This window comes from Parus major, chromosome 2 (assembly GCF_001522545.3).
Source record: "Parus major isolate Abel chromosome 2, Parus_major1.1, whole genome shotgun sequence".
In the NCBI taxonomy this organism is placed as follows: domain Eukaryota; kingdom Metazoa; phylum Chordata; class Aves; order Passeriformes; family Paridae; genus Parus; species Parus major.
Window position 1 is genome coordinate 601,406 of NC_031769.1, and position 8,897 is coordinate 610,302.

Consider the following 8,897-nt stretch of genomic DNA (forward strand, 5'->3'; position numbering starts at 1 on the left):
TCCTTGGGGTGAGAAACATGTTCCCAGGATGAGGAGCACCCAGAGTGACACCCCAAGGTGTCCCCAGGAGGAAGAGCAGGCCCCAGGGTGACATTCCAGGGACAAGGAGCAGGCAGTACCTGGAACAACTTGCGGCTGGCCGCCTTCTCCTGCTCCCGGCGCTGGGAGCTGCTCATCATGGCATCGTAACAGGCGTTCCAGAAATTGGACATCAGGTCGTGGCTCCTGGCAAACGTGTCCATCTCAAACTGGGCCATGGTGGGCTGCACCTGGATGAGCGGAGAGGCATTTCCCATCACCTGTCATCCCAGCGACCCCATCACAACGACCCCAGCCCACAGCACCCACGTGCTTCTCGATGAAGCCCCTCCACTCTGGGGTGCTGCAGAAGAGCTGGAAATCCTCGTAGAAGGTGGGGCTGCCGTTGGTGGGGGGCAGCGAGGGCAGGAACTGCTGCAGCTGCAGGGTCTCGTAGCACTGATCCATGAGCGTGCGGATGATGGGCACCAACCAGGAGAAGGCCTCTGACCTGGAATCCAGGGAGCGCCGCAGGGGCGTCTCCAGCTTCCCCAGCAGGTAGCAGGCCTCGTCCCTCCGCGGGGCCGAGGTGGTCTGCAGGAGGCTGTGCAGCTTGACGTAGGCCAGCGAGTGCAGCTGGGGGGACACGGAGGTCAGGCGGGGCCGGCGCGGGGCCGGCGCGGTGCCCGGGGAGGGGTGACCCACCTGGGGGTCCTGCAGCAGGATGTACCCGAGGAGCACCCGCAGGCCCGTCTGCGCCATCTCCCTCAGGTCGGAGGAGCCGTTGGACAGGTGGTGCCACACGCCCAGCTTGTCCAGCAGGCTGCTGACACCCTCGTAGATCTGGGGGGACACCGTGAGCCCCCCGGCCGGGCAGGAATCCCGCCCCTGCCGAGCCACCGGCTCCGGCACCATCACCCAGCCCTCCTCGCATTGGGGTTTGGGTTTAGGGTTAGGGTACAGCCCAATTTGTGACAAACCAGTCTGGGTTTGGCAGGGGTTTGGGGCTCAGGAATTATGGTCTGGGGTCAGGATGAGGGCTGGGGTATAGGATTGGAGTTGGGGTTGAGCTTTAGGACAAAGGTACTGCAGTAAGGTTTAGGATTAGGATGTAGGAAGTACAACGAGATTACAGGCTGTGAGTTAAGGTTAGGGTTTAGGTTTACAGAAAGATTTAGGGTTAAGATTAGGATTAAGGGTTGGGCTTTATGACAAAAATGTGGAGTTAAGGTTTAGGATCATGATTTAGAGGTACAGTTAAATTTACAGTAAATCTTAGGGTTTAGATTCAGGGTTTAGAGTACAAAGGGTTGCATTTGGTAAAGGTTTAATATTAAACTTTAGGATTAAGGGTTAGGATTAAATTTTAAGGATTAGGATCGGGGTTTGATTTAAGATTACAAATAAGGCAGAGGTTATTTCCAAAATTAGGAATTTGATTTCAATTCAGGAATAAGTCTGAGCTTATATTCAAACTCTCCAGGTGGGGCTGGGTTTAGGGCCAGGGTTGACATTCGGGATTAGCATGGCTGGGGTTTGGGATCGGGAATCCCTGCTCATTCCCATCCACCTTCTCGCTCCACAGGGCCTGGTTGCTGTGTCCCTCGGAGAAGAGGAAATCCTGGAGCAGCCGCAGCAGCTTGAGGGCGTTGTGGGTGAGCCCGGGCAGCGCGGCCCTGCCCGACTCCTTCAGGTCGGTCAGCGCCGACTCCAGCATCATCTCCAGCAGGCTGCGGGACAGCAGCGGCTCCGGAGGGTGCCCTTCCCTCAGGATCCACCCCCAGGATGCGGCTGGGCCTCACCTGCGCTTGATCTCATCCGGAGGCCGCACCAGCTCGCAGGCCGTGCCCAGCTTGGTGAGCACGGAGAAGACTTGGCCGCGCTCCCTCCAGGCCGCGTCGTCCCAGCCCTCCACCCCGCGCCACGTCACCGAGAAGATGATGTTGGTCAGGAGGTTGCACAGCTCCTCCTCGGGGGTTTGCTGCCGGTGGAGGGGAAGGTGAGAGGTGCCCGCGGTGCCCCAGGATGGTGGGATGAGGGTTTGGGGCTCACCTGGGGGTTGCTGGTGTTGGAGATGTTGTCGCTGGGCAGCGCGTCCTGGTAGCTGCTCTCATCCAGGACGTTGGACAGGCTGGAGCTCTTGCGCGCTCGCATTCCTGGGAAGGGCTTGAAGCTCTCCAGGGGCGAGGGGGTGCCGGGGCCGCTGGCCGGGGTCTGGGTGCCGCTCTCAGCCGTGGCCATGGAGCTGGTGCTGGCCAGGTCCAGCCCCAGGTCGAAGGGCGAGGTGGAGAAGGGGGACAGCGGGTGGTAGATGCCATCGAAGGGGGGACCGTCCCCGGGGTTGGACGACGAGCGGCTGGCCCGGTCCGAGGAGTCGAAGGACTTGAAGTTGTAGGAGTGGAAGGACTTGGTGCGACCGCTCGGGGAGATGGAGTGGTCGGAGAAGCCCTCGGAGAGCTCCTGGTCTGAGGCCTCGTATCCCAGTGGGAGGAAGACATCGAGCTCCTGGAGCTCGGCGGGTGGTGGGCTCATCCTGTCCTTGCCCGAGGGCTCGGACAGGCGCAGCAGCTCCGGGCAGCCGGCGGTGCTCAGGCTGTGCTGGCGGCACTCGTAGGACTCCTTCACGTAGAGCTTGGTGAGCGTGTCCTGCCAGCCGGCCAACCTGGCCAGCTGCTTCACCAGGTCCTGCTGCGCGTAGATCAGGTGGAAGAGCTGAAGGAGAAGGAGAAGGAGAAGGAGAAGGAGAAGGAGAAGGAGAAGGAGAAGGAGAAGGAGAAGGAGAAGGAGAAGGAGGAGGGACATTGGATACTGCCACCCCAGCTCTCCATGGATGGACCCATCCCAGGAACAGGAGCACCCCAGATCCTCCAAAACCATCGTGGAGCTGCTGGAGATGGCAGATCCATGTCACCACCATCCCCACGGCCACCACGTTTGGGTTTCCAAGGAGCTCAGGTGACACCTCTGTCACCTCCTGTTGTGCATCGGCCCCGCTCACCTTGCGGCAGATGTCGAGCCGGATGCTCAGCTCAGCCCGGTGGGACAGGTACACCACAGCCACCAGGTCCTTGTAGTTGGGAGGGTCTGTGGACAAGGAGAGTCAGCACAGTGCAGGGACACTTCCTGCTGTCCCCAAAAGCCACCCAAGACCAGCTTAGCCTGGTGGGAAGTGCTGATCCCACGGCACACGGCTGGGATGGTGGCCTGGTTTCACTGGCACACGGTACCTGCCCCCAGGACCTGCTCCGAGAGGCAGCGGAAGAGCAGCATGGAGCCGGGAATGTCGCTGAGGCAGGAGATGAGCCCGTGGTACCCGATGTCCTTCAGCTTCAGGCGGCTCTTGCTGCGCTCGGGGACCTTCTCGTACTTCAGCATCTTGTAGAGGATCTGGTGGGACAGCAAGAGGAGGCTGTGACATCCCTGCTGGGGACAGCAGGAGGTGGGTGCTGGGGCCCGCCCTACCTTGAAGACCCTTTCCCGCACTTCATCCGAGAACTTCTTCTGCACCAGCAGGGAGAAGAGCAGCTCCACGTGGCCCGGCTCGAAGAGGAAAGCAAAGAGCTGCTCCTGGGCTGGGGAGCCCTTCAGCAGGCTGTGGATCACCTCCAGCGCCCCACAGACCTGCAGGACACCGGGATGGTTGTCCATGGCCCTCCTGGTGTCCCACCGGGACCACAACGGCTTCTCCCCAGCCCGTGTTTCACGGAGGGGTTTGGGGACCACAGTGTGGCTGGTGACACACCTGCTGCTCGTCCTGTGCCCCAGCCAGGTAGTTCAGCAAGCTCTGCATCTCCTCCCCGGAGAAGCTCCTGCAGAAGAAGTCCTTCACCAGGCTGAAAAGGGAGGTCTGCACTGTCCTGATGTCGTCGGTGGCCGTGGTCTTCTCCCTGGAGGTGCTGGTGGACACACACGCATGGGGATGTGACCCTCGTCAGCCACCACCCATCGCCAGCGTCGTCCCAAATCCCAACACAAAGCCTGAGGAGCTCCAGGGATCTCCTGCCCCTGGGACAGGTCCACTCCACACATTTGGGTCTTCTTGGTGCAGAAGCCACCACACTCTTGGTGGCTGCTGGGGGTGGATTTTGGAGGTGGGCACAGGCTCGGGGATGGGACATGGAGGCTCCTGCACCCACCACAATGCTCCCACTCTGGAAAAAGGGGCATTATCCCACAAAAATGGTGCTCAGCCAAACCACCGCTCCCAGGGGTGAAGCCCAGCCCCAATCCCAGCCCGTCAGCATTGCAGGATTCCAGCCCCGCTCACCTGTAGTAGGTCCGGATGGAGTCCAGGATGAACTGCACCCCGTACTTCCTGCGGACGCGCTGCTTGTGGTCCTTGACCACGCTGGCCAGGTACTGGATGTGACCTGCAGGGAGATGTGTGATCCTGTCAGGATCCCACGGAGGCTGGGTGGGATGGACATTCCCAGGCGCTCCCAGCTCCCACCTAAGCGCACGGCGAAGTCGCTGTTGCTCCAGATGCGGAAGTCAAAGAGGAGGTGCTGGTAGAGGAGGTGCAGCAGGAGCCCGCTGCCCTCAGAAGCCACCTGCTCCATGAGGATCTGCGAGGCCACCAAGGTGCTCATGTCCAGCAGTGTGCCGGGGACCTGCCACGGGTGACAAGGGACACTTCCAGCCCTTTGGGAACGGCAAGGAGCGCTGGGGTGGGGTTTTGGGAGCCTCCCACACCTTGTGCAGCAGCGCTCCAATGATGGCCGGCCCATGGCACTGCACCAGGCTCTCCTGGTTCACGGCGTGGTTCCTCAGGAAGTTCTTCACCAGCAGCAGGAAGGCGGCCACGCTGTTCCTCTCCAGCCTGCTCTCTGCGGGGCACCAGGAACTGTGGGCCCACCCAAACCTCCTTCCCGGAGATCCCACGTGGTTGTCTCTCCAAACTTTTCACCCTGCTCTCCTGTTTTCTCCAGATTTAAGGAGATGGGAGCCTCTGCTGCTCTGAGCTTGGGAATGAGCAGCTGGATACTGGGAGAAAGCACGTGCCACCCATGCCAAAGGTTCCTGGAGCCACCCTCACCTTCCCAGAATTGCTTGTTTGTGATGACTGGGTCCTAACAGCATCCCAAGTGGTTCCTCCATTACCCCATAACTCCAGGAGCCTCAGGCAAAGACCCGTCCTGCCCACGGCAGACACCTGCCAGGTCCAGGAACCCCTCCGTGGTTCCTCCAGCCACGCCAGCAGGACAGCTCCTGCTTCACATCCCCTGAACTCCTCACCTGAGGACTTTCCCAGAGGGATGAGCATGCCCTGGGCGTTCCTGGAGGACGTCAGCTCCGGCCCCACCAGGTCGTTGGTCTCCTGCTCATCCTCAGGCTCCTCCGTCTTGGACACCACTTGCTCGAGCAGGGGCAGGAGCACCCCCATCCCACCCACGCAGTTGACCACGTCCTGGGGGAGGGAGGAGAGGGGCTTCGCTGGGTGGTGACAGCAGCGTGGAGGGAGAGGTCCCCAAAAGTCACCTGTTCCCCTGCACCCCCCATGGCGCCCACCCTGGACGCTGCGGGACAGATGGGTCATGGTGGAGCCAACACCATGGGCAGGGTCCCTGCAGGCTCCAGGGGACCTGTGGGGGTCCTGCCCCAGGACTGTGTCTCCCCCAGGAGATGCCCCTCTGGTCACCCTGTGCCCAGCATACCTTGATGTCCCAGTTGACCACCTTGTGTCCGGTCAGCCTCCCGTCCAAGCCGTGGCTGGGAGAGAGGTCCAAGCAGATGTTGTTCCTGCAGGCCTGGAAGAGAACACCAGGGGAGCATCCTCATGTTCCTGGACATGTCCCTGGTGGGACAGGCTCCACCTGTCCCTGTCCCCAGCGGGTGGCTCTCCTCACCTGGGGGGTGTAGTACAGCAAGAGTTTACTGCTGAGCTCCACCAAGTCACCTTCCAGAGTGAACGGGGATGTCACATTTGGTCCTGGGCAAGAGGACTGGGGTGAGCTGGGACATGCTGGAGGAGACCCCGGTCACCACCAGCACGCTGGGGACATCCTCCATGTCCCACCCCGATGTACCTGCACAGAAGAGAGCCTTGACCTGGGTTTGCTGCAGGGCCTCGCAGAAGATGGCCACAGAGCCCAGGTGACCTTCCAGCGAGGTGGGGCTGCCCCACTCCGTGTCCTGGCTTCCGGCCGCCGTGGTGGACACCACCCCCTCGGTGGGCAGCTGGGTGGGGGTCCAAGAGTGGGGCCCGAGGGTGGCGGGGACAGACTGGGAGCGTCCCAGCACAGGGTGCTGGGGGAAGACCAGCTCCGGCCCGTGGGATCCCGGTGGGTGCCCGGCAGCGGTGGCGGCCGTCGTGGTGGTCCGGTGGCCCGCGGAGCCGATGCAGCAGGAGGTGAAGGACTGGGAGGGAGAAGGGACCACACTCAGCCCCCAGTGAGGCCCCGCAGAAGGGTCTGGGTGGGAGCTGGGAGGATCCCCCACCTCGTGCAGGGACGGGAAGCGGAGCTGCGCCGTTTTCCGCAGGTGTCCGTCGGCGTAGATGCTGACGATGTTCTGGCCGAAGGGCCGACGGCCGGCAACGTGGACGATGTCAACGCAGTGCTGGGGGGACAGAGAGGGACATCAGGACATTGTGGTGTCCCTGACGGGGATGGGGATGGGGATGATCCTCACCCAAGCCGAGTCGTTGAAGGCGAACTCCGGCAGTGCCACCGTCATGTAATCCTTCTTGGTGCACACGGCCACCACCAGCACGCCGCCCGCGGTGAAGAACGCCTCAAAGCCCGTCCCGCCCGCCGTGAAGAAGCTGGTGGAGAAAACCATGGAGAGAACCACGGTGAAGATGGTGGTGCTGCCCCTCCCCACCCTCACCTCACCCTCTCCAGCGAGCGTCACCTGTAGAGCTGCCTCCTCTTGGGCCTCGCCGGCGGCTCCGGCTCCTCCTCGCTCAGGCACAGCCAGGCGTGGAAGGCGAAGGCGCCGCCAGGCCACTTCTGGATGGTGGGCACCATGATGCCGGCCATGCCGGGGCTCAGGTCGAAGCTCTGCAGGGCCCGGGGAGGCCCCTCGCCCCTGGCCATGCCGGACAACGCCCGGATGACCGGAGCCACGTAGGGATGCGGCCCCCGGCCCCGCTCGCGCCGCAGCAGCCGCAGGAGCTGCCGCAGCTCCCCGGGCCGGATGGAGAGGCTGCCCAAGGAGCGCAGCAGCTCCAGCAGGTTTTGGGAGCAGGCACTGGGAAGCGCCGGCTCGGTGGCCAGGGCGCCCAGCAGGGAGCCCACCATGCCCGCCTTGACGCAGGTGAGGCGGCTGGGCAGGGAGGCCTCGCAGAGGCGCCGCAGCCACGCCGACAGGAACACCTGGAGATCCCGGCATTCCAGCGCCGGCAGCCAGGCCAGCAGGATCAGCAGGGGCTGCTCGTTGCGGATGGGATGCACCGGGAAGGAGCTGTGGTCACCCTCCACTGCCTGCAGGGATACAGGAGGGCATCGGTGCAGCTCCAGTGCTTGGAGCTGGATGGATCCATCCCAGCAGAGACCCCATGTAGACCCTTGTGCATCCGGAATCCTGGAGACTCCCATGCATCCAGAATTTGGAGACTCCAGACATCAGGGGTCTTGGAGACCCTCATGGGTTAAAGATCTTGGGGACCCCGGTGCATCAAGGGTGTCAGAGACCCTTGTGCATCAAACATGTTGGAGGTCCTGTGCATGAAGAATTCCGGAGGCTCCATGCACCAAGAATCTCGGGTACCTCCGTGCATCAAGGATCTTGGAGATCCTCATGGATTAAAGATCTTGGAGACTCCCATGCATTGACAGTTTTGGTGCATCCGGAATTTTGGGGACCCAAAGGATCTTGGAGACCTCCATGTATTATCAAGGATCTTGGAGGCCCTCATGCACCAAGCATCCCGAAGATTCTTGCGCATCCAGAATCTTGGAGCGTTAAGAATCTCTGTGAATAAAGTGTCTTGGAGGCCTCCACGACTCCAGGATCTCGGAGACCCTCATGCATGAAGCACCTTGGAGACCCTCCTGTGTCCAGCAGCACCAGAGTGAGCAGTTCCACATCCAAAAGGCCTCAAAACTCCCAAACCCAAGCACAACTCCAGGGGAAAGATGGCCCCAGGACCCCTCTGGAGGAAGCTGCTGAGAAACCAGCAGAGTGGAGAGGATGGGGGGGCTGAGATCCACAGGAACCCCCAGTGCCCAGAGCTTTGCCCGGAGTCGGGAAGAGCGGGAACGCTCACCATGTTGAGGAGCTCCTGGAGCAGACGCTGGGTGGGCTGGCCCTGGCTCCTCAGCACCTCGTAGAGGTGGGTGTAGCCGATGCGCTCCTTGAACACCTCCTGGAAGCACAGTGGAATTCCAGCTGGGCCCCACCTCGGGCTGAGCCACCTCAACGCGGATGAAAACACCCAAATCCCTCTGGTTTTGGGGTGTCCTCCTCAGGGGAGGTCCCCTGCCCACCTTGGCCGAGGGTGAGTTGCTCATGATGGCCGTGAGCACGCCGAGGGCGTGGACAGCGATGGCGTCAGAGCTGCCGGCGTTGACCTACGGGGACACGGGAATGGGGGAGCTGCTGGGACGTGAGGGGACACAGCCCAGCACGGGTGGTGGTCGGGATTGGAGGTACCTGCTGGAGTCCATCCCCGTTCCGGGTGGGAACCTCGTCCCGGACTTCACCCGCCTCCCGCGAGCCGCCGAGGTAGAGCTGTGGGACACGGGGTGGGATTGGGACACCGGGAAGTGGTTCTGGAGGGTCCCCACCCCCATGGATGTGTCCTGGGATGGTTCAGGGCCAGGAATGGTGAGGATGGAGATGGAGGTGCCCAACCCTGGTGTCACCAAGGGCAAAACACCGGCCCCAGGGTCATCCAAGCAAGAAAGGGTGAAGAGGGAAGGAAGAGGGAGAAGAGG

The 8,897-nt window shown here is 62.1% G+C and overlaps 1 protein-coding gene across 1 annotated transcript in view; it reads right to left on the reverse strand.

Moving 5' to 3' along the window:
* The window catches only part of NBEAL2 (neurobeachin like 2), a 45,565-nt gene that overhangs the window by 14,916 nt on the left and 21,752 nt on the right, over positions 1-8,897 (reverse strand). The window contains 25 exon segments of the mRNA XM_033512159.1: positions 120-269; positions 349-654; positions 724-861; positions 1,589-1,748; positions 1,821-1,999; positions 2,071-2,385; positions 2,388-2,490; positions 2,636-2,730; positions 3,017-3,102; positions 3,246-3,405; positions 3,481-3,639; positions 3,761-3,914; positions 4,286-4,388; positions 4,469-4,628; positions 4,711-4,844; positions 5,254-5,425; positions 5,673-5,765; positions 5,865-5,947; positions 6,045-6,375; positions 6,457-6,576; positions 6,649-6,781; positions 6,871-7,442; positions 8,228-8,326; positions 8,448-8,531; positions 8,614-8,691. Of these exon segments, the coding sequence (XP_033368050.1) occupies positions 120-269; positions 349-654; positions 724-861; positions 1,589-1,748; positions 1,821-1,999; positions 2,071-2,385; positions 2,388-2,490; positions 2,636-2,730; positions 3,017-3,102; positions 3,246-3,405; positions 3,481-3,639; positions 3,761-3,914; positions 4,286-4,388; positions 4,469-4,628; positions 4,711-4,844; positions 5,254-5,425; positions 5,673-5,765; positions 5,865-5,947; positions 6,045-6,375; positions 6,457-6,576; positions 6,649-6,781; positions 6,871-7,442; positions 8,228-8,326; positions 8,448-8,531; positions 8,614-8,691 (4,167 nt within the window).